At 40.0% G+C, this 25,941-nt stretch overlaps 1 protein-coding gene across 2 annotated transcripts in view; it reads right to left on the reverse strand.

Annotated features, from left to right (window-relative positions):
- Positions 1–24,990, reverse strand: part of BCHE (butyrylcholinesterase) — a 53,772-nt gene extending 28,782 nt beyond the window's left edge. Inside the window, exons 1-2 of one of the 2 annotated variants that reach the window (XR_002100608.1) lie at positions 24,882–24,990; positions 19,478–21,002 (exon numbers count right to left, since the gene is read on the reverse strand). Coding sequence is in view for 1 of the 2 variants with exons in the window: in XM_019532680.1 (XP_019388225.1) it covers positions 19,478–20,997 (1,520 nt within the window). In the remaining variant the exon portion in view is untranslated. The remainder of the gene's footprint in view (positions 1–19,477; positions 21,003–24,881) is intronic. The other variant, XM_019532680.1, reaches the window with a different exon arrangement.
- Positions 24,991–25,941: the final 951 nt, after the last annotated feature.

Genomic DNA, 25,941 nt, shown 5'->3' on the forward strand with positions numbered 1-25,941 from the left:
CAAGAGCAAATTGGATGCTTATCTTGCTGGGATCCTATGACCCCAGCTGACTTCCTGCCCTTTGGGCAGGGGGCTGGACTTGATGATCTTCCAAGGTCCCTTCCAGCCCTGATGTCTATGAAATCTATGAAATTGACAACACCTTAGATAATCACATGCTTAATACCACTATAGTGAGCCTCATTAATGAAAACAAAAATCTGAGTACCTGAGCAGTTGTTTGCCTGTCTGCCTCCTCCCACCCCCCAGTTTCCCTCTTTTACTGGAAAAATATCTTTGTTATAAGGTGGAGGAAAGAGAGCTTGCAATGTTGCTCTAGTGTGATATAATAAGCAGTCGTTAAAGGTTTCGGGCTTTGCCTGAACAGACTTCAGGGCTGAGCTAGTTGGGAGAGAACATGATGACAGCTGCTAATTTTATGCCATAACTAGGCTAAAGTTTTGTGCATGCAATCAACTAGAAACATGACAAGACTGCATTTCAGCATCTAGCTTCCAAATACATGGGACCACAAAAAACAAAAAAATTCCACAAATCACAAGGCTAGATTGCTAGCTACCAACATTTTTACCTACAATTTTCACTCAATCTGCAGCTAATGGGAACATAATTACAGGCATGGAATTAAATGCCAGGTCAAGATCCCTTTGAAATTCTCGCTTCAGCTAGTTTTTTTCCTTACTAAAAGTAAGTGAGAGTAAAGTGCCTATAAACATTCACCAAGGCTGCTCCGATGCACTGTACTTACAGTGCATCAAAGTAGCCTTGATTAATCAAGTCTGCAGGAGCGCGGTAATTATTGTGCTCCAGCAGACTCCAACATCATGTGCATCAGCATCCCCATGCTGAAAAATGGTGGTGGTGGCGCTTTAACCAGACCTTGTTCAGTGAGCTTTAGTTAAAGTGCTCCTGCTGCCATTTTTCAGCAAGGGGACACTGATATACATGATGCTCCAGGTGCTTTAATAACGGTGCCTGCTCTCCCCCAGCTCCCGAGTACAGGTATAAATGACCTATATTTTTCATTCCTCAACTCAGCTGTGCTTGCATCTGTCTCAAAGGTCTGAGGAAGGGGACTGTGGTACCCAGAAACTCCACTATGTCTATACTAGCCATATAGTTGGTCCAATAAAATTCACAAGTATTTTTGCCTCTCACGTCAACATACACATCATTTAAGCATTATCATTCCTCATGTTAAATTGCTAATCCAGATTCCAGTTCAAAATTGTAGGATTATCTGGGGAACAGATTCCAGATTTTGAATATCACTTGAAATCAACTGCAGACTAAATTCGTATTTTACTGCCTTGCCATACAAAATAAATAAATAAAAAGGAAAAAAGAGAAAGGGGGGGAGGAGAAAAGAAAAGGAAATGTGTTGAGTTTGTTTATTTTGGAGAAGCAGTGTCTATGAAAGGAGGATTTTACCTAGATTAACACTTATTACCAGTAAGCATTTACACTAAATGGCAATCTAATTAGGCCCCAGGTGTAAAATTACTGTTATATGAAGTTATAGTTTAATTAAACTAATTGCTACCCATAGACCCATGTTTTCAAGGCTACATCTGAAAAAATGTATGGGCAACACATGTTTAAGAGCAGCAGGCACTGAAGATTTTTTAATGTCTTCAACCATAAGGCATCTGCCCTGCACTATTCACCCCGAGCTCTCTCCATTTTACACTTCTGATTCTTTTACCCCTCTCTCATCTCATTCCATCTGTCTTTTCTCTTCCTTCCTTCCATTCTCTTTCTTTTCATCAACACCTATTTATATGCTCAGTCTAACCCTGCCTTGGATATTCTTTCCCTCTTCTACATTTGTTTACTCAAAATCTCTTTTTTTCACTTTTTCTCTTGTCATACGAACTGATTTTTATTTCATCGCTCCATTATAACCATTATGGATTAGGAACCCAACATTGATGTTCTCCCTTCTTTTGGGACTGCTGGGCTAAGGGAGAAGTCCCGTTTTGTTCTTTATAGTTTCCCTACAGCTCTGAGATGGAGGCCACATCACAATCTTCACCTCAATGCCTGAGCATGATTCAGGGATCTCTTCCTGCTTCACTGTGTGGGTGGCAGACTCTCTGCTAGGCTTCAGGCAGAGCAAGAAACCATCATTATGATTTCCTCATTCTCCTGCTGTGAGACTGCAATATCCTTATAAATTAAGGGAATATTATTATTGTCATTTTACATGTGCAGAACAGAGAGGTAACCCTCAAATTCTCAAAGCTATTTTGGTGCTTGCATCCTTTGCAAAATAACCTTTGAGAATCTAGGTCAAAGTGATTTGCTGAAAGGCTTGCAAAAACCTATGGCATAGCCAAGAACAGAACCTGCATCTCTTGAATCTAAGTCTAGTGTATTAATCACAAAACCATCTTTCTGTTTCTCTCTCCTTTCTCTCTTTTGGACAGGAGAGATCTATTGAAATGTGTGTTGCATTTGTGTTAGCTAGTATCATTGTATATACAGCACCGACTTCCAAAAAATCAAGACAAACTTTTAAATTATGTTTTCAGCTTCTAGCCTGTTCGTTTGTTTGCTTCTTCTCGGTGATATTGGGATTATTTCTTAAATTAAACTCTGATTTAACATGTAATGGTGTCTGAGCAGTTTTAGCAATGGTTTGAACTGTTTCATATACAAAAGAAAATATCTAAGAACTTGGTCTAAATTTCAGTGCGTATGGGGAAAAATCTTCACCTTTTATTTGTGTTGGCAATAATGTTAGGCCAATGTAAACAATTTGTATCCCTGTCCCATTTCAGACAAATGGATGAACCAATATTCCTGTTTTTGATTCTGAAATTCGATGACAGCTTGTCAGCTTGCAAGCCAGAATCTCAGATGATTGCCAAATGTGCATCTCCAGTTATTGGCTTTTTTCATGATGTACTAGATCCAAAAATTCCTAAATAGCTAAATAGAGGTTTCCATTTCTGCTTCCTAATGGGTGGACCTCCGTGCTGATTCTAAACTATTGAGATTTTTAAGACTCCCTAGTAAAGTGGGATCTAAGTATTTACAGTAAAAAGGGGTTGGAGAGCTGTTGGAGTTCTGATATATAGTAAACACTATATTTGGTACATGTGGCCATTTTTTTGCAGGAACTCTTATGAAAAAAGCATGAGTATGATTGCCACACATTTTAGTGTCTCTAAAAATGAATCAAGTGGAAAAAGGAAGTGGAATTTGGGGTGTCCACCACAAATATGTGCAAGGGAAAAAAAACAATTTTTGTATAAAATGTATATTTAAAATTCCCCCTTTTTCTTTTCTTTTTTTTTTTTTCCTGACAGACAGCAGGAAAGAGTGGCATCTTAGTCTGGAATATATCATATGTGCTCATCTTGATAGGACATCCTTTCTCCTAACTCACTGACTGAAGACTAATGTCTTGCCCAAGCAAAATTATATGGATACTTTTCCTTCTAACCTTCACATCCTTTTTTCCTAATTACAATTGGTAGTTGCATCATATCCCAGGCTCCTAAACTGATTTTTTTTAGCCCTCACTTTTCTTCTACCTTTAGTTTTCTACTAAGCTATGGGACTTCTTCCTGTGCATTGTCACAGTCTACCCTTTTGTTTCTCAAATCACTGCTACAGCTAGTTACATACTTTCTGCTGCCATATTTTGTTTTGTTTTGCTTTTTTCCCTAGTGGGAAATGCTATTTCATAGACTTTTTGCAGGAACATGTCAATTCATTTAGTAAAGAAAATGAAAAAAAATGTTTCTACAAGGTTCAATGGAACATCTGATGTTTTCCTTTTCAAAATATCTTTTCATTTTCAAATGAATATAGTATAATGTATATTATAAAATGAAAGCCAAAATGAAAGAATGAAACATTTGTGTTTTATCTAAGCGGTACAGTAAATAGTACAGAAAATGTTGCTTATTGGAATTTTTTTTTGGGGGGGGGGGTGGCTATATTCCAAATTGACGTGAAAATCAAAGTTTGAAATTTGGCAACTTCTTACTCAAAATTACAAATGTTGAAAGCTTTTGCCAATTTCTAAAAGCTTTGTCTATACCTTATCATTATGCCTTGAAAGAAAAACTGGAAGTCCTTGCTAGTAGGCCGAGGCATGTAAGGGAGCCCGCCCCAGCCCTGGAACAAAATGTAAGCAAGGCAAGGGCCCCTAAGGGGACACTTGTGTATCTATACACAAATGCCATGAGCCTGGGGAATAAATAGGAGGAATTTGATCTCCTCCTAAATGTAAATAACTACGATGTCATTGGGATAATGAAGATCTGGTGGGACTCCACCCATGACTGGACCACGGGTACAGATGGCTATACCCTGTACAGGAGGGATCGAGTGGACAAAAGGGGTGGGGGCATAGCTCTCTACGTCAAGGAAAGCTACGCGTCCCAGCAAGCTGACATTGGCACCCACGTTGGATGACTTGAGACTCACTGGGTTAAAATCTGTGGGGAACATGGTGCAGGGGATACTCTGGTGGGGGTCTACTACAGACCCCCTACCCAGAGTTAGGAACTCGACCAGGAGTTCACCAGGGAATTGGCTGAGGCCACACGATCCCAGTGTATGGTTGTCATGGGAGATTTTAACTACCCAGACATCTTGTGGGAGGAGCGCTCGGCCAAATCCGAGCAGTCACAAAGCTTTCTCTCTTGTGTGGATGACCTCTATCTGATGTCGGAAGTCTACGGGCTGACAAGAGGTAAAGCACTGCTCGACCTTGTACTGGCAACCTGGGATGACCTAATTGGCAACCTAACAATTGAAGCGAAGCTGGGTGACAGTGATCATGAACTGATCACCTTCAGGATCTGCCATAAAGCTGGCAAGTCAGTCAGTTGTACAGAAGTCCTAGACTTCAGGAAAGCTGACTTTGACAAGCTAAGGAGGCTTGTCAGAGAGGCCCTAAAAGGCCAAAACCCGATGGAGAGGGGAGTTCAGGACAAGTGGTTGCACCTCAAGGGAGCAATCCTGGATGCGCAAGCAAAGTCCATCCTGGCTCAGGGGAAAGGCAGCAAAAGGGCACAACAGCCCCCTTGGCTCTCCAGGGAACTGGTGGACCTCCTACATCTTAAAAGGAAGACCTATAAAGGATGGAGGACTGGAACCGCCACCAACGAGGAATACTCTGCTTTAGTCCAGATTTGCAGAGAGCAAATCAGGAAAGCCAAGGCTACAATGGAACTCCAGCTAGCTACAAATATCAAGGATAATAAAAAGCCCTTTTTTAGATATGTGGGGAGCCAAAGGAAAAGCAAGGGCAACATTGGACCCCTGCTAAACCAGATGGGGCAACTGACAACTGATGCCCAGGAAAAAGCAAACAAACTTACTAAATGGGTACTTTGCATCAGTTTTTCATCAGCCCCATGGGACGGCCCTGCTCACTATGGGTCAAGGAGGCCTGGGTGAGGGAGATTCCTTGCCCTCCATCAAAGTTGACCTCATGAAGGAACACCTCAATGGGCTGGATACCTTCAAGTCAGCCAGCCCTGATGGGTTATACCCAAGGGTACTCAGGGAGCTGGTGAGCATCATAGCTCAGCCCCTGGCACAGATCTTTAAGAGTTCTTGGTGCTCTGGTGAAGTGCCCGATGACTGGAAGAAGGCCAATGTCATGCCTATCTTCAAGAAAGGGAGGAAAGTAGATCCGGCAAACTACAGGCCCAGCAGCCTGACATCTATCCTGGGGAAGTTTTTGGAAAAGATTATCAAGGAGGCCATCCTTAACAGACTAGCTGAAAGCAATATCCTGAGGGATACCTGACATGGGTTTGTTGCAGGTAGGTCTTGCTTGACCAATCTCATTTCCTTTTATAACCAGGTGACATATCACCTGGACAAGGGAGAAGAGATCAATGTTGTATACCTTGACTTTAAAAAAGCCTTTGATCTGGTATCCCACAATCACCTCTTGGCTAAACTGGCCAGCTGCGGCCTTGATGTCACCATGATCCGCTGGCTGGAGAACTGGCTCCGCGGTAGGACCCAGGGGGTGGCGGTCAATGGGAGTCAATTGTCTTGGTGCGCTGTGACCAGTGGGGTCCCACAAGGCTCTGTCCTAGGGCCTATACTGTTTAACTTCTATATCAATGATGAGGACATTGGTGTCAGAAGTGACTGGCCAAGTTCGCCGATGACACCAAACTCTGGGGTAAAGTATTCACACCTGAGGACAGGAGGGTGATCCAGGCAGATCTGGACAGACTCATGAATTGAGTGGATGAGAACCTGATGGTGTTCAACACCGAAAAATGCAAGGTTCTCCACCTTGGGAGGAAAAACCTGCACCATGTTTATAGGTTTGGTAGTGCTACACTGGTTAGCACTACAGATGAAAGGGACTTGGGGGTCATGGTTGACCACAAGATGAACATGAGCCTTCAGTGTGATGCTGCAGCTAGTAAAGTGAGCAAAACACTAGCTTGCATCCATAGAGGCTTCTCAAGCAGATCCTGGGACATCATTCTCCTGCCTTGTACTCAGCCTTGGTGAGGCCATAGCTGGAGTACTGCATCCAGTTTTGGGCTCTGCAATTCAAAAAGGATATGGAGAAGCTTGAGAGGCTGCAGAGGAGAGTCATATGCATAATCAGAGGTCAGGAAAACAGACCTTATGATGAGAGGCTGAGAGCAATGGGGCTATTGAGCCTGGAAAAGTGCAAGCTCAGGGGTGATCTGATGGCCACCTATAAGTTTATCAGGGGTGCTCATCAGGATCTGGGGGAATGACTGTTCACCAGAGCCCCCCAAGGAATGACAAGATTGAACGGTCACAAACTCTACTGTGACCAGTTCAGGCTGGACATAAGAAAGAACTTCTTCACTGTCCGGGCCCCCAAGATTTGGAACAGACTGCCACCTGAGGCGGTTCAAGCACCCACTTTGAACACCTTCAAAACACATTTGGATGCTTGTCTTGCTGGGATCCTATGACCCCTGCTGACTTCCTGCCCCTGGGGCAGGAGGCTGGACTCTATGATCCTCTGGGGTCCCTTCCAGCCCAAATGTCTATGAAATCTATGAAATTTGGAGTGCTGCATCCAGTTCTGTGTGCTGCACTTCAAGAGGGATGTGGATAACCTTGAGAGGGTCCAGAGAAAGGCCACTCATATGGTTAGGTGCCTGGAGGTAAGGCCCTACGAGGGCAGGCTGAGGGACCTGGATCTCTTCAGCCTTCACAAGAGCAGGCTGAGAGGGGATCTTGTGGCCATTTACAAATTCATCAGTGGGGGGGGGGGGCAGCAAAAAATTGGAGATGCTCTGTTTACCAGGGAACCCCTTGGAATAAGCAGGAACAAAGGCCACAAACTGACAGACAGCAGATTTAGGTTGGACATCAGGAAGAGCTTCTTTATGATGACAGAATCTGGAACAGGCTTCCAAGGGAGATGGACTCCCTACCTTGGGGGTCTTTAAGAGGAGACTGGACAAGCACCTGGCTGGGGTCATATGACCTCAAAGCTCTTTTCTTCCCAGGGCAGGGGGTCAAACTTGATTGTCTATTGAGGTTTGTTCTGACCCTAACAACAACTATGAAACTATGAATATTATGTGACTGGAAAAATAGAGACTTGGGATAGCTTGCACGACTACTGCCATGGATGAGTGCAAAATATTCAGGAAGGTTGGAGGGTGGGACAGAAGAGGAAAAGTAGTTGCTCTTTATGTAAAAGAGCCATTTGATTGCTTAGAGCTCCAGTATAAAATTGGAGAGAGGCCTGTTGAAAGTTTTTGGGTTAGGGTCAGAGGGGAGAGCAACAAGCGTGATGTTATGGTGGGGGTTTGCTATCTGCTATAAGCCACCAGGACAGAAGGATTAGGTGCATGAGGCTTTCTTCAAACAACCAGCAGAAGGTTTTTGATCACATGCCCTGGTTCTCATGGGGACCTCAATCACCCCGATATCTGCTGGGAGGGCAACACAGCAGTGCGCAGGCAAGTTTTTGGACAGTGTTGGGGACAATGTCCTGGTGCAAGTGTTGGAGAGGCCAATTAGGGGCTGTGCTCTTCTTGACCTGCTGCTTACAAACAGGGAAGAACAGTGGATATCAACTTAGACAGCAGCAACCACGAGACTATTGAGTTCAGGATCCTGAAGAAACAAAGGAAGGGGAGGAGCAGAATAAAGACCCTGGACTTCAAAAAAGCAGACTTTCACTCACTTCATTAATTGATGGGAAAGATCCCTTGGGAGGCTAGTCTGAAGAGGAAAGGAGTCCAGGAGAGTTGGTTGTATTTTAAAGAAACCTTGCTGAGAGCACAGGAACCATTCTGATGCACAGGATGACTAGTAAGTGTGGCAGAACACCAGCTTGGCTTAGCAGGGAACGCTTCAGTCAGCTAAAACATGAAAAGGAAGCTTACAAGAAGTGGAAACTTGGAGAAATGACTTGGGAGAAGCATAAGAGTACTGCTCAAGCATGAAGGTATGAAATCAGCAAGGTCAAAGTGCAACAGGAGTTGCTGGAGGGTAGAGCTAGGATTCAGACAGAACTAATTGGAGGATTGGACCAAAAAAAATCTGATGAGATTCAATAAGGATAGGTGCAAAGTCCTGTGCTTATAATGGAACAATCCCATGCACTGGTATGGGCTGGGGACTGACTGGCTAAGCAGGAGCTGTGTAGAAAGGGACCTGGGGTTTGCAGTAGACAATAAGCTGAATAAGAACCGATAATATGCCCTTGTTGTGAAGACTAATGGCATACCGGGCTGCATTGGTTGGATTGTTGCCAGCAGATTGAGGGAGGTGATTATTTCTCTCCATTCAGCACTGTTGAGGCCACATCTGTAGTATTGTATCTAGTTTTGGCCCCCTACTACAAAAAGGGTGTAGAAGAGGAGACAAGGAAGACAAATTGGAGAGTCCAACAGAGGGCAAAAAAAAGTGGTTAGGAGGCTAGGGCACCTGACTTATGAGGACAGGCTGAGGGAATTAGGCTTATTTAGTCTAGAGAAGAGAAGAATGAGAGGAGATTTAACAGCAGCCTTCAACTACCTGAAGGGTGATTCCAAAGAGGATGGAGCTGGACTGTTCTCAGTGGTAACAGATGACAGAACAAGGAGCAATGGTCACAAGTTTCAGCAAGGAAGTTTAAGTTAGATACTAGGAAAAGAAATTCTCATGAGAAAGGTAATATAGCACTGGAACAAGCTACCCAGAGGTTGTGGACTCTCTCTATCCTTGGAGGATTTTAAGACCCAGCTAGAAAAAGCCTTGGCTGGGATGATATAGTTGGTGATGGTCCTGCTTTGAGCCGGGGGCTGGACTAGATGACCTCCTGAGGTCCCTTCCAACCCTAATTTTCTATGATTCTATGTCTTATCTTCATTATTTTGACATTTCCATTTCCCATAGGGCTTCTGGACAGCTGTGGGGGTTGACAGTCCTAGGGTTCCTGAGACCTGGGTTATCTCTACGGAGGTCTGACGTCAAGGTTTGCAATTCAAGAATGACTCTCAGCAGGGCTGCCAGCTCAAGCGCTTTTTCCTGACAAACTTGTTATGACATACATTTTTAATGACAAACATTTTGCATAATATAAATGTACTCCTTCTGCCAGACCCTGGACAAGGGATGAGTTCAAATCATAACACCAATCCTAGTAAAAAAAAGTTGTTATAACTTGGTAACAAAAATATACACCAAAATCACCAAGGCAAGCCTATAATAATCAAGCAAAGTACTTTGGAGTGTTGGGGCAATCAAAGCCACAAAAATTCCCTTAAAACAATGGGAAATATTTCAAGACTTGGCTTTTTAGTACAAATTGAAAAGATTTGTTTCATTACTTGTAAAACTGGTAGTGAGACAAATTTTGTCATTTTCTTTTTAAGGGAGAATTTTTCCACACAACCTAAAAAATATTATCCTTGTATATACCTCTGCTTTCTTTCTTTGGTTTTTGTCTCATCTGATTTGTCTGTCTCCTTGTCAGTTTTCCTTCACTCACGTCTAAAAAAAATGCACTGACTAAACATAATGAATAAAGTAATGCAAAAGGCATAACCTGGCAGCTACTGATTTGGGACACCATATCTTTTTCCACGATAAATAAAGCTTCATCTTACTAGGAGTTAGCAGAGCATTCTGCTGACTATGATTGATAGTACCAGTTAGTGTCACTCATTTACTTCCAAAAGCTTTCTGAAGAGCATCAAAAGTACAGAAGAAATATGAGACTAACATTAAAACTGTCTGTCATCATAGTCCTCATTTAAAATGAAACATGGAGGGAGAATTTCCAAGTTAAGCTCACCAAAACCTAAAATAGCATTCTCTATACCTACATCCTTGTTCAAAATTAGATATACTGATCATGATGTTAATGACCATTTTATACCAGTAGAACCAGTGACACAGAACCAGCAAACAGGGGAGTTTGGGTGGGTCTCCTGCTTGGCAGATAAGCAGGAAGCTGTTGTTGCTTGGGGCCAGAGTTTGTGAGCGCTGGTGAGTGCTAGGCTTGTTATGAGTCCTCTCTTCCAGCAGTTCAGTTGTCATTTTATGCTTTACTTGTTTACAAAGCAGGAATAAAATAAGCGGAACTTTCCCCCAAACATTCAAACTTTCTTGGAGAATAAACCCATATAATAATGCCTCCTCCAAACTGCACGTTTTGGAAAACCAGTATCGTCAAAATTATACTTCTGAAACTAGAAAATCCCTGAATGAGCTACAGTATTTGAATAAAGGAATTTTACTTATTGTTGAAAGTTCTATCAGATGAACTCCAGATTATCTTCTTAGAGGTTCAAATGATTAATGCAAAAGTAGCCTACAGGTGATAGGGCAAAATATGAAGAAAGTAAGGTTTTGACTTCCACTCACTGGAATCTTATTGTCAATATAGTAATATTTACCTTTCTCTGTACTGTAAAGACTATTAGAATGTAGCCTGGTGCTGAGGCCATGTTGTTGAACCAGAAGCCATTCTTTAGTATCCGAACTTTTTGCCTCAATATATTGAATTCACTTTATTCAAGCAAAAAGGTAGTTGGAAAATATAACCATTAATCTGTCAGCAAACTTCTTGTAAAAGAACAGCTGATACAGTAAGCCATATAGACAAAGGCAGTATAAAGGCCAATAACTGGCCATGTTTTCAAGAGGGACAAAAGCATTGATTATTGGAATAATCGGAGGCTCTTGCAAACAGGGTGTTTATTAGACCAATTTATCGTTTTCTACCTCTAGGATTTCCTTGTGCATTCTTACACAATTCAACGCACTGATTGGTGCTTACTACTTCATGAAAGGAGATTTCTTAAGGGCCAATTTATGGCCTACTTTTCCTTTCAAGTGTTCAAGGGTTTGGAAGCTACAGGAGCCATGCAGAGTTGCTTTGAAATCACATGCCTACACAAGGCAGAAACTAGAATATTTTTCAGAAAGTGCTGAGTGAATAAACTGTAGCAAACTTTATTCCTTTTACCTGCTCTAGAAGTAAGTAGCATATGCTTTTCTCATGTAGGACTGATTGTGGTAGTTCCTTATCTGCGTTGCCAACTCATCGGGCCTTGTTTCAGGCTGGGGAGATTCCTGCAGTACTGTACTATTCTTTCTTCCTGAGCCTTGTTCACTTTGTGGAAAAGAATTTTTAAGACTTCATCCTAACCCAGTATATAAGACAAAAAAAAGCAGGATTTTGATCTTAAGCATCAAGCAAAGTTTTCTATGGAAAAAGCACAGCAACAGAGACAATATCAGTAAAATGAGGTAGTTCTGTGATCGTGTTAGTAAAGAATATTCTAGATATTGAAACATTTTTTACACCTGTAGAATAGTGTCATTTTAGCAAGAGAGGTTTAAAGCCAAACCCTACTGTATTTGCTGTCCATGCATACAACTGCCTCCTTTGTTGTTGCATGGAAGGAACAAGAATGATATCTAATCTAACAATAAGTGAAGAGGCCACTTTGTTAAATCTGGACATTGGTACAGAATGATGTTTTCTGTTTGAACTGTTATAATGAGGCATCATAAATGTAGACAGTAATTTCTATTTTCACATGAAGCAATTACCAAATGTGCACTGAATTCATAATTTTTAATTCAAGCCACATTTTTTTCTGGCTAATGATATAGTAAATACATTTTTTCTAAACACAATGTAACTCTTAGTTTGAGCAAAGCTGGGTTAAGGAGTCAGGATTAAGATGACATCTAGATTTTGATCAGGTTAAGATTTGAGGTTCAGCCTGGAAATCTGTGTGTTACAGTTTAGACAGGTTGAATATGATTTCCAGGAGAATTTTCCTCAAAAGGAAAAAAAAAGTACAAAAATCAACTGTTTTCATTTTTGTCATTGCTTTGGGTCAAACTATACTGGAAAATTATATACCCTATGGATGCAACTACATGTGCAATTAATGAGAAGCAATAAACTCTGGAGCAGTTTGAGCTGGAGTAAACTGCTCCTAGATGCAGCATCTATACATATGTCTGAAACAGCAGCAATTTGAGCTGGGATAGAGCAGGCTCCCAGTGGATTAGGCTGACTGGGTACAATTTACTCCCCTGGTCACCATCTACAAGTGTGTTTCAGCATGATAAAATACTCCACCATAAAATAATACCATCCCTGACAATACTATTTTAGTATTATCTTGCAGTAGAGTTAATTTACTGTGCCCTAATATCAGTACACGTGTAGATGGTGATGCTTTACTGCAGACCGAATTAGCCTAATCTGAAGTAAAGTGCATGTATAGCTGCTTCTTGTGTTTTTAATGGATGTGATGAGTAGTTATCAATGGGCAGGGATTCACAAAAGATTATTCCAAGTGGGTGCCTTTGTTGACAGATTCATGAAAGAAACCATGTACTAAACTAGCATTTTTTCTCTTTTCAAAAGAAGGGTGAAGCCTGCTAGCACAGAAATATTGGGAAGCCTGCAATAGTACTGTTTACATTGTGTCCTTGGCTAAACAACAAAAGTAAGTTTCTAGGGTAGGGAATCTAGTAACGTTCAAAAGCATCAGGACAACAGTATCTAATTACTGAGAAAAATGTGGGGTATTTCTGAATTTCTCTACTATTGCATGATAATTATATAAACCTCAGTTTGCCCACATCCTGTTACACTGTGACCTATTGTGAACTAACACATTTATTTATTCCCTGAGACAGTAGTGTCAGAGTTAAGGATTGATCGTATTAGGTTGGCATGGATAAATTATCAGTTACTGTTCACATATGAGCGGAGTTGCTTTAAAGATGCAATGAATGGACATTACCTTTTAATGGTGGACAGCCAGGGAGGAGCTAGGGACAGAAGGTACATATAAACCAGTTTAAGTGATCAGAAACTGACTGCCCCACACAGTCGGTGGCAGTTCTGCCTGTCCTGCTCCTGCCTACAGCACACACCCACTGCCAGGAAGAAGCTTGCACTCCTGGGAAAGCATGACAGTGGCTGCTACCCCATGAGAGTCACTTCTCCCCTCGCTGCTCCAGGCAGAAGCAGAGGTGCAGCCAGAGGCCAGCTGGCATAGCCCCCTTAGGTGAAGGAGGCAGGGAGGGAAGTATCTGGTGGAGGGGGCTTATTCTGCTGCTCACCCCACACAGGCAGCAATCAGTAGAGGTAGCGTTTGGGGCTGGCAACCCTGGCTGCAGTCCTCTGGGGGCGGAGGGAGATAAAAACTCTCTTCCCTGCCCCCTTTGCCTCAGGAGGTCATGCCAGCTGGCATCTGGCCATGCCCCTGCCCCTGAAGCAGTATGGGGGGAGTGCCAGGCAGACCTTGGCTCAGGTCCATGCCAGTGGGACAGGGAAGTTAAAACCCCTCCCTGGCAAGTTCACTTCAGGCTACTGCCAGGGCTGGCCATGCCCCACCCCTCAGCACAGCTTCTATGCAGCCGAGGGCATGCCCCTTGCCTTCTGGCCTGAGCCACTGCAGGCATGAGCCTGCATTTCCCAACTTAAAAAGTGAATGTCTATTCAGTTGCGAATTGGTTCAATTGAGGCAGGTTAAACTAACCTGCAAAGATTGAATCAGTTTAGGCTCTAGCTGTCTGTCCCTAGCCAGGAAGAATATGTGCAAACAGTGTGAGTGCTTCTAGAAATAGTGAACGACGGACACAGGACAAAGTAAAAAAAAAATTCTGTGTTGAAATTCTGTGCATATTGGGCCAGAAAGGCAAATAATGATGCCAACATCAGTGCATGTAGTCTTGTAAACTTTGCTTTCTATCCACCATAAAGATCTCTACAACCTTTTGCTAATATCACATCTCCCAAAGTGCAAACATATCTAAATACAATCTCAACATCTTTTTCAATTCATTGAAAGAGATATAGTGAGAAAAAAAGTATATTGAAGGCATAATGCCCACCTATCTCTGAATAGTGGAGCTAAGAGCTTCTCATGGATACCTATGGTATAGTGCTAAAGGGGTACATTTTCTCTTGAAATGTATAAAAGTCGGATGAACTTACAGCAACACGTAAGATTCCTTCATTCAAATAATGTAGCTCATTCAGGTATTTTCCAGTTTCAGAAACATAATTTTGGGGACAGCTGTTTTCCCTGTGGACCCATGACAGCTATCTAAAATCAGATACCTAACTCTTTAATTTGCACTGTATTGGGATTCTGCCCATTTTGAGCTTTATGACCAAATATACAATTTACGTTTCTGCCTCTTGATGACTTATCCATATTTCAATCCTTTCTTTCATATAAAAATGCCTAAATATTTCAACTGAATTCAGTTTCAAAAAATTTGAAAACTGAATGAAATTCCTCGAATGAAAGATTATCAGTCTTCAAAGTACTGGAAGCCTTCAAGACAACTGACAGCCCCATTTCATTCAGCAAGAAACAAAAGAATCAAGGGTTTCATATACATCACCAGAGAGCATTTTGAAGTAATCATTTGTCTCTCTTACTACTTTTTTTCTTATGTAGCACCAGGCAAACAGCTCCCATAGGGTTTTGAACCTTTGATCTTTAATATGAACATACTTCTAGTGGTCATATCTGGATGAAAAATCTAGATTACTAATGTCACAGCATGGGCTCAGAAAGACTCCATGAGGAATGTGAAGAAATGGGCCAGAGCACTGAAGGATAAATGTAATACTCTATTCTTCTGAGGGAAGTCAAGTCATTTCAAAATGACTTCCAAGTGAAGACAAAAATATTTCCTCAGCTTTTGTTAAAGCTTACCATCTCTCTACCCATGCAGGCTTCTTTCCCCTCCCTCATTTTTTGGTACTAGCACACATTAGAATATACCCTCAATAAGAACTGTGCTGGACAGTACTTCTGATCTTCATCTTTTACCAGATTTTCTTCTTTTGTACTGCAGACATCAATGGCTAAGGCATTTTTTTCCACAGATACTAACCTTTTGATTGCCCTTGGATTTACTATAAAAGCTCTTATGTGTCTTTATAAATCTCTACTGTATATTCAGACATGACAGAAAGAGGGTAATTAATTCTTATTTTCACAATCAATGTGTATTTTTTTCTCTACTATATATATATGGAGAATGCACTCCTGGATATATGTCCAGTGAGATGATTTATGCTCTTGGTTATGAAGAGAGTGGCTTTTAATCTGTTAATTTAGTAAAGAACACACTGATCTGATCATTTTGTTGATATTGAGGATCGTGTGGATGTATTAGCTACCATAAATAGTCATGTTTTCAATATTTATGGCAGAATCAGATAGTGAGTATTCGCTGTTTGCTGTGGAAACCACTTGAAATTCTATCTGCCAGCTAATCTAATTATAGTCCAAAATGATAATCAGACTAGATGACCACACAACAGGCTGGCAGTCTTTCATAAACTTAAACTTGCATATACCTTATGTTATTGAATTTTAACTTGTACTATGCCCTTATCACTGTAATTTCATATTTAGTCAGGCACTGAAAAACAATAGAATATAGATTGTAGTTCATGGTTAAAACCATATCCATTAAAAAAGAATAGAATGAAATATTGTACTGAAAATCCTGTTTCCAAACAGAGCTTATTTCTATTCAAATACATGAATTTATTTAAATAGGAAAGATCAACAATGTTATGATTATGGTGAAAAATACATGCTCATGGGAAGGTTTATAAAAACTGCAGAATCTCAAAGATTTCCAGCTCAATCTTTCTTTCTGTCTAAGGGCCACATCTCCACCGATTGGATCTGCCCTTTCTGCATGAATGATTACTAAGTTTTAGTTGCTTTCACTGCATAGGCTTTATTTCAGGAATCAATTGTCCAAAATGCATGGGAGTAAAAAATAACATGACTAAATGCTCCAAATACAGTGATCAAATGTATTCCTGTTTCTGCAATACATCCTATTGCTAAAAATGCCTCATTGCAAGTGATCCAATTCCCTAAAATACATATAGAGCACTGCCATTAAACTGCTAATACAAACAAAAGGATTTTTTATACGAGAAGCCCTTATATTAATATTTCAATAATATAAAAAGACTAAAATACTAGAATAGCATTTGAAGACCACATTTTTCAACACATTGTATGTAACATTAATTCTTAAAATAGCCCTTAACTGTATGCAAAAAAATGAAGTACATTACAGACTCTATATAGTCTGAAACTATAGCGTTCTTACATATATTAATTTTTCTATTCATTAAGCTAAATTATAGCTTTGACACAAAAAAAAACCTGTTAATGGAATGATACATTTAAGGATAAATTGTTAGTTCACCTCAGGACATAAGAAAACAAAGTAAAAAGTAGGACTCTTAAATGTATTTTTCCAAATCAATTATTACTGTCCTTTTAAATACCCATTGAAGAAATTATCCAGTTAAAAGAATGATATGGAGAGAGAAAGATGGGGTAAACTTCCTGAATAGAAATAGATCTCTAATTAAGCAATATGAGCAAAATGGAAGGCTCAACTGATTATAGATGACAGAGTGGGCAAGTTATGAAAAGCAAAGAGAACAGGTTATTGAAATAGAGCAATCTGAGTAATTGGTAAAGTGGTCACGAGCTAGCTATATGCTTGATAAAATGATCACCTGTAAATTCATACATCTAGGAACAAAGAAGGAAGACCATGCTTTAGGAACTATTTTGGGAGAGTGACTCTGAAAAACTTTGGGAATTCTGGCAAGTAATCAGCTGGACTTTAGCTCAAAAAGGTCAAAAGATAATTTGATAGTTGGATATATAAAAGGGTAATATTGAGTAGGAGTATGGAGGTATATAGGACTCCTGTATATAATACAGATGTGCCTTTTTGCTGGGCCATAAGAAAAAAAAGGGCACTGATAAATTGGAGACAGTGAATACAACAATACTTAAAGGACTAGAAAGCATGCCTTATAGTGAAACTTCATTGATTGAGCTCCTTGAATCTTCAACAAAGAAAAGGTTAAAGGTTTATTTGAGCACAGTCTGTAAGCACTTACACAAGGAACACAATTTTTATAATGGGCTCCTCAGTTGATGAGACAAAGGTATCAAGAGGCTCAATGGCTGAATCTGAAACTAGACAAATTCAGCTTCCAAGTAGCTGAACACTTTTTATAGTAAAGACAATTAACATGTGGAATAACATACCATGGTTTGTGGTGGATTATCCTTCAATGGAGATAGTCAATAGAAGATGTAAATCAGGATCAACAGCCTTTTGCTGGTGTGGGCAGGAGCTTACAACCCAGATGCTGGCATAGGCTGAAAGTATCCATCCCTTCCCCATACTCGGAGTGGCTGTCTGCCAGATTCCCTGCCCCTCTGAAGCAAGGGTAAGCAGCAGGCTTCACAGCAGAAGGAAATGCTAGGGAGTGGAGGGGCAGCACAGTGGACTCAGACCTCTGCTCTCTGGAGCAGACTTCTTTGTGGGCTGGGGCTGGCCTCTGGGCTGTAAGTTTAATACCCCTGTTTAAAATCAGTATTAGGAGTTTTTCTAAAAGATGTATTCTATTTAGAAAATACATTCAGGGAATATCCCACGGCCTGCATTGCACAGGAGACAACAGTCAATGATCCTTATGGGTTGCCTCTCAAATTTCAATCTACGGACCTATTAATGTATGAATGAAGAACTAGTGGTATACTGTGGGTCTCCAGCACCTGGGGGCCAATACTTGCATTTGAGCCCCTCCCCCTCGCAGGTGGGGGGAGGGGATCCCCCAGTGCCAGTGGTGGAAACAGAAGTGCTGGCAGCAGAACTGGAAGTGCCGCCGGGGGAGCAAGTACCCCCTGGCAGGCTCAACTGGTGCTCCCCCAACCCCCTGCCAGGACCCAGGGGCATAGTTCCCTCTGTCCCTGTCCCCCCCCGGCTGCATTGGTACACCACTGTGAAGTACAGGTGCAGGTTCATACATAGTTGATGGAAGTCAGTGGGAATCTTCTATTGACCTAATCAATTTTGTATCAGGATCATTTTTCATTGAAAGAAATAGTCATCTGAGAATTCGTATTTAATATAAGCATTCAATAAATAAAATACTTCCAAATGGGTTATACACTGAATGTTTAACTGAACATTATCTTGGGTACTTTTATTTGCAATATGGATTTTTTTCTCCCTGAAGTAAAGTAAATGAGTGAAATAACCAGAAGGCAGGGCTTCATTCTCAATATTCCACTAGATTTGTAATATTAAACCTAACTCTGTATGGACCTGGTAATAGCCATGTAGCATATATACGATAGTGTAAAGCATCCCCAAATGTGAAGGATATTTATTGGTTTCAGTACAAGTCTTACATTAATACAGCAACAGAGAATCCCTACATAATAAAAGGGCTCTTTCTTCTACTTCAGGTCCCTATGAGCTTGAGTAGAAAGGCTTTGATTTCAAATGCCAAAGTCCCATTTAATGCCCCATATTAAGTTAATGTATTTGAGTTTTGTATCAGCTAAGGTAACTTCTACTGTGAGGGGGAGTCCCAGTGTGTTCAACAGAAGATTTGCCATCAACTTCAAAATTCACCAGATTGCATTTATACAAGAGAAGTGAATATAGAAAAAAACAGGACTGGAAGGGACCTCCCAAGTCATTGTGTGCATATCCCTACTACTGCAGGCAAGCACATCATATAAGCCCTTTCATGAACTAATCAACCTCCATTTAAAAAAAATGGTTTGGATTTTTTTGTTCCCATTACTACTGGAAGTCTGTTCCAGAACTGTAGATATTATTTTTTTATATTTGAAACTGTTGCCTTCACTTACATCTGCTACCACAGCAAAAATGTTTTGTGTATGCCTGGATAGGGGGCAGATGACTAACAACTTTGAAGGGTACACAGTGTTTTCTTAAGCTCAGTTTGTACAGTCGGATACATTTCAATGATGTATTTTACTGAGACACTGCTTTTAATCAGTAATGAGATAACAGAAATTCCGGATAACTGGACAATTAATTGTAGCCTTCACTAGGATCCAAGTCATGACCAACAGGATCATCCTTTTTAGTTTAGGCATATGGAATAAAAGGAACTAGCCAAACATAAACTTACCCCGTTTTTGCAAAGCTTGCCCAGTATCTCAATATGGATCTACTCAACATTTCTTCAGCTTTGGTATAATTAACTCTTCTTTCTAGAGGCAACCCAAATACGAACTCAATCTCATAACCATGCATTGCTCCCATCCACTTTGGCCAGGCAAGTTTTGAAGACTGATGTTCGAAGAAATATAAAAAGGCATTGTTTCCTAACTGAACGAACTTTTTTGTGAACTCTACTACAGGACATATGAAACTATAATCTCCAACAACGTCATCCATGGCATCACGATAAAGTTCAGGCTTCTGCTCATCTTCCAAGTCTGTGTAGTGAAAAATGATTGATTCTATGGCAAGTTCACTTGCTTCTGGAAAGAACAGCCTTAAACCCGCTTGAAATTCTGTCCTATTAATCAAGCTATCGTTATCTTTGCTGAAACCAGGTGCCCCATACACTAGAAAAGCTGACCCTTCGTCTTTGTTAACTCCCAATAAGATCTGTGTTTGTTTAAGAATGCCACGTTGCATCAATGTTTCTGGCATGTCAGTGAGAAAATCACCATCAACTGTTGGACAGAAAGGTACTTTTACAATATAATTGTGTGTTGAAATGAAAACTTCACCCTCAAGTATGTCCTCAGGATCCTTGTTTTGGAGACAGAGAATTATATCGGTCTCATTGTTGGCAGAACAGTGGAGAAGTTCAGCGAAGGTCAAAGTTCCATTCCGCGCCTCAGAACACGTTATTGCACTCCACGGGGCATTAGCAGAGCCGCTCTGCATGATGGCTCTTGTGAAGAGGGGATGGCTTTTAGGGGAAAGGAGATGGTAGTTGACACAAGCAGCTCCAGCACTCTCTCCAAATAAAGTCACGCTTCTTGGATTGCCACCAAATGCTGCTATATTCTCTTGAACCCACTGAAGCGCTAACCTTTGATCAAATAATCCCGCATTTCCTGGAGCTTCCTCATTTCCTGGTAAAGCCAAAAATCCTAATGCACCTACTCTGTAGTTCATTGAAACTACGATCACTCGTTCAACCCGGGCCAGAAACTTGCCATCATAGACAGGCAAAGAAGATGTCCCTGATTGAAAGCTACCTCCATAGATCCATACCATGACAGTTGCATTTTTGGTTCTGGGAGAAGGAACCCATACATTGAGGTATAAGCAGTCTTCACTAAGATTAGTTTTTGGATTCCACATCTCTGATCCAGGGAACCCAGGGAACGTTTTGTCTATATTCTGATAACAAGAATTTGCATGTTTTGTGGCATCCCAAGTCTCTGACCATTTCTCACGGGGTTCTGGTTTTTTGAATCTCAGTCTACCAATTGGTGGCTTTCCATATGGAATTCCAAGAAAGGCTGTCACAGTTCCCCCAAGTACGGGCAAGTTGATCCCTCTTATTTTTCCTTTCTTAGTAGTAACTATAATGTCATCTTCAGGCATTGCCTTTGTGACGAACATATGCAGAAGAAAAAAACAGGCTACATATCTGGAGTAGACACCTCTTCCATTGTTCCACATCATAATTCCTGCAACAGAGAAGAGATAAACATATAGAAGCATGCCTACATATATTCCAATCTTGCTGCAAGCAAGAAGAATGCAAGAAGGTTCCAACGGTAATGGAATTGGTGTGCTTCTGCTGCAGAGAGCATGCTAGCCTTTGAACAGGCTTTAGAAATAGTTGTCACTGGCCATGCTTGCTGCTTAACGTGAATCAGCAGCAAAAATTCTTGCCCCATTTACTGCCACCAATTTCTAACAATCAATCATTTTAATAGTGTAAAGTGTGCACTTGGATGATAATCCTGGTCTCTCTTGTATGGTCATTGCTAATTAGAGTTGGGCCCCTATTCTAATTAGCATTACGATTGCCTCTTTCTGATTTAAGCTGAAAACTGGAAATGCTCTAAAACAGGCCTGTACAGAACAACATGAGGGTTATTGAGGGTTAGATGGGGTTGGTCTGATGAAGCAGTGTATGCAGTGAGACTCTGACTATGTAAAGGATTATCCATATACCCCATGCAGCATGGGACTTGGACTAATAACTACAGTTATTAGTTACCATCATGTTCCTTCAGAGCTTACGCTCATATTGCTGAGCCAAGGAAACATGCCTGTTCCTTTTCCACACACAAATAATTCTTGGACAAAACATATTTCATCTGTATTACCACATAATGTTTAGTTGTTAGGCTTTTTCCTATTTGTTTTACTTGACAGGTACCATTAACCATTCATCCCTGGGATTATTACATAACAAAAGTCTTGTGCAAGAAGACATAATGGCTGATTACAATTTTTTTTGGTCGGTTGTTACTTTGGTTATTCATATAATAAAGTAAATAGAGGGAACTATTAACAATGTATCTTACAAACAGTTAAAAAACAAACAAATCCCAAACCCCCAAAAACCTAGTCATAAGGATATCAAGACACTTTTGCTGCTAAATCTATTGGCTGAATTCAAATCACATTCAGGTTTTTCCACAAGTAAAAGGACATTTCAAAACATTTCCTTCACTGTGTACTCAACCTTAACTGGCACCCCTATCATTTAGATTAGATTTTCCCCTAATTTTGGAGGTGACTAATTTTCAGGAATATGTTTTTCTTCCTGTAGGGACCTCTCTAAATGACCTGTCTATACTCTATTGTAGCTATTGACCCACTACCTATATTTGATTATAGTCTTCAAGTGGTATCCAAATGGGTTTGAAATACAATAGTTATAGGGTAAAACAACATGGCTGTAAACTCAACAATGCATTGAAGTGTCACACTGTTCTAGTCACACTTCCTTGCTATTGGAGGTGCTTCTCATAACTACATGCACATACTGTGCATCCACTGACATGTTTTTAGCACTCATTATGCCTAAATAAAAAATTCCTTGCAAAATCTTGTGTCCATGAAATTATGAATAATTGAATCTACTTTGTAGCTACCATTGCCTATAATAACAGGTGTTGTAGTTATCACTTGGAATGTACATTTATTTGGTTTAGTTTCTGCAGTGCCTGGCCTTGCAGTGGCAACCATAATAAGGCCAAATCTTTGACTGGGACCAGTGTAGGACCTCTAGACTAAATAAAAAACAATGATTGTTTTAAGAATTTAACACTTAAGAATGTGCTTAAGGTTAAGCATATGAACAGCGTCAGTGATCCTAGTCCTTAAAGTAGAAAGTACTAAACTTTTCTTATAACAGTTTTTCTTCTTGACAGCAGCACATCAGAAAAAGGACAGTCTGTTTCTGTGGAGACACTCAACAAAGGTTCCTTTTTTTATTACTGTCCTGTTGTACTTAGTATACTCAGTACTGCCACTTTAAAACAGTCTATTCATTGTTAAGGAGCAGTAGTTTTCTTCTTAAAAGGAGCGAAGCTAATTTCTGTGGAAAGTACAGATATATGCCTAATCTAAGATCATTCTGCTTGTTTATTGTTGGAAAGCTGGCGGAATATAGAAAAAAAGAGAAAAAAAAATTGCTTCAAGTAGTTCTTGTCCATGAGAAAGCATTGATGGAACACAAAAAGAAAGAGAGAAAACTTATCAAAAGACTTCATTGTAACTGTCAAAAGCATGAACAAATACAAATCAATGGTATAACTGATAAACTTTTAAGGAAAAAAAATTAATACTGTCTCTTATGGTAAACTTCTAAGCGTGAATTTAAGTGTTACAGAGCTTTTACTCAATACTAGCTGAGCTGGAAGATTGACTTGATCAGAATCAAACATGCATACACACATGTACACAGCTTTACAGAGGTGAGCAACCCTGACTGATAGGAACTATTCATGTGTGCAAGTGCAGCCTATGCGTAAGTGTTGGCAAAATCTGAGCCCTAGTGCTCCAAGCTGCAGTAATTACTCAGGCCAAGCTCCCTGTTGCAGACCTGGATTCTAGTTTTGGTTATTATTGATTTTTTCTTTCACTGTAAGCAAATAATTTGATCTCTTTGTACATCAGTTTCTCGCCCGCTAAATGGGTGTAATGATCACTACCCAGCTTTGAAAAGCACTCCAAAGAGCTCCCTATAAAAAAATTCTACAAAAGAATGAAAGTTTAAGCAAGGGTCAAACTCTGGTTTTATTGCTTTGAAATGAATTCATGCAAATTGATCAGGAAATGGCATCATTATTGGGCTAAGAAACTAAAGGCATATAAAGTCAGTAATCATCTAATATACAGTAGTTCAGGGTAAGAATGGCAATTTTAAAAACTAGTCTGAAATTGCCACTGAAAGCAAATATTGAACACAAAATTTCTAAGTGCAACCTTGAAAGACTGAAAAAAAAAAAAAGATTAGAATCATGATTTCAAATACTGTCAATGTAAGGAAAAGAAAACTGAGAATGTAATAAAAATGAGATGTTAATATTAGTAACATCAGGAGTTTGGGGTTTAAAATAGAAGCTTTAGACTTTAAGACTTACATTATTTAACATTCTCATGTTAGTTACAGTATCTACTAATGGAGCCACAAGGAGAAGCAGCAAATATAATCAGAAACCCTGCACTTCTGACCCATATTTCTAAAATATTGTAACTAGTAATGTACATATGGAACACATAATATAAGGAAAAATCAATGTTGCAACTTTTATGTGGCTCTAAAATAATTTTTTCATCAACTCCATAAGAAATCAGAAGTCAGTCAGTCAAACTTGGAGACACGCACATGCAAAACTTTTACACTCCAAAATGTAAGCACAAAACTAGTTTCAAATTACTGATCCAGCTAACAGCGACAAAACTAGCAACTGACAGAAAAGTATTACTACATTTGGTATGTGTACTAGAATACTGTATGTCTTAGGGGTTTTAATTCTGCATTAAAACAAACTCAGAGATATAAAACATATTAAGCTAAACCAGCATGACTGGATTATAACTACAAGAGTAATAAAGGTCAGAAGATTGCTTTAGCCTGTCAACCCTTACCAAACAGAGATATATAGTTTAACATATTTGCACACTTGGAAAAGTTGCTTCTTTATTAGTTTTATCCAATAAAAGTTAACTTTTGTATTCTATTTCAGCAAGGAAATGCAATTTATTTCTATTGTTTCCTCTTTCAGCAAATCTTTACCCAAATGAGACATCTGTACACAACACTATGTAATCTTTATTTAAATGGAAAAGATAGCTGAATTAATAAATGATTTCCAGCTTGGTTTAATTTACGTTAGCCTGGGTTCCCTTGAATTATGTCAGGGTCTCATACTTACATGTTCCTGCTTACATGTTCCATCAATTCCATTTACAGAGCGCGTATACCCAGCAGTGCAACAAATGGACAGAATATAACATTTTAAAAGATCACAGACCTTATATACATCAAGCTAAATGGTCACTTATACTGTCAGAGAGAGACATGTAAACAGAGAAGCACTTACCCCAGTTTCGATTACAACAAGTACAAAGTTTGTAAGAGTCAAGATCTATGAATACTTCAGTGAGATGCAGTATGCAGCTGCTGCTTTAAGCCTGCAAATTGGACAGTACTGACATTATAATCAACTGCTTCTGACACAAAGCTCGCGAGAGCTGGTCTCAGCAACTTGATCTGTAGGCAGCCGTTCTTTAGTATCAGACATCTGTGCAAAGGCTAATGGTATACTTGTAGAAATGCTTCAGAGTTCGCTGGGTTTGGAGCAATCAAAGATTAGGTTTTATCAGCAAGAGATAATAAAACGATCTTTAACACAGGGCTGTAATTCTGTAACATGTTAGGCTGTAAAAATAACAACAAAATCATAAATATCTGACCTTTGTTTTAGATGTCCTTCTGTCTTCCATGACAAGCCATTTCTACCTTCCTTTTTTGTCATTTGTAATTTTGAAGATTCATGCATGCTTCTGGGGAAAATATGTAAAACAACTTAAACTACTATTTTTCCCTGAGGTTATTATTTCTAGCTATCATCAGAAGGAGAGAAAATGAGAGCTATGCAGATTCACCATCAAGTAACAAGAATCAATTGTATGATCTGAAGTTTGATGCTTCAGTGTCAATTATGTTGGGGCATGGTGGGAGAATAGTTGAGATCTCTTACTCGGGCTCCAGTGCCACAAATTAATGCCTTGTTGTGTGCTAGAAGTTGCATATGTCTTAGCTGTAAATGGCTACATGGTCATTCATGCCATGGAGGAAATGTTGACTGGATATAACACTTACCACATTACACTCTTGTGTGCTTGGCTATAAAAACTGGCCGGCATGCCTTAACTATGGTAGCCCAATGGCCACTTGGCTTTATTTCTTGCTATACATAGCTGTGGCTTGTATTTCCAATTGTTGGTTTTAAAATGTTTACATGTATGACCTTTCTGTACATATTCCCTATTTCCTCAACTTGAAGAAATAAGATATCATCAAAACTTATAACTGGGCAGTAATTAACATGGAGTAATGTGCTCTTTGGCTGAATCTGGACTGACGCATTCTTCTTCTAA

The sequence above is a fragment of the Crocodylus porosus genome, unplaced genomic scaffold (genome assembly GCF_001723895.1).
Source record: "Crocodylus porosus isolate Cpor-Errol unplaced genomic scaffold, CroPor_comp1, whole genome shotgun sequence".
Lineage (NCBI taxonomy): Eukaryota > Metazoa > Chordata > Crocodylia > Crocodylidae > Crocodylus > Crocodylus porosus.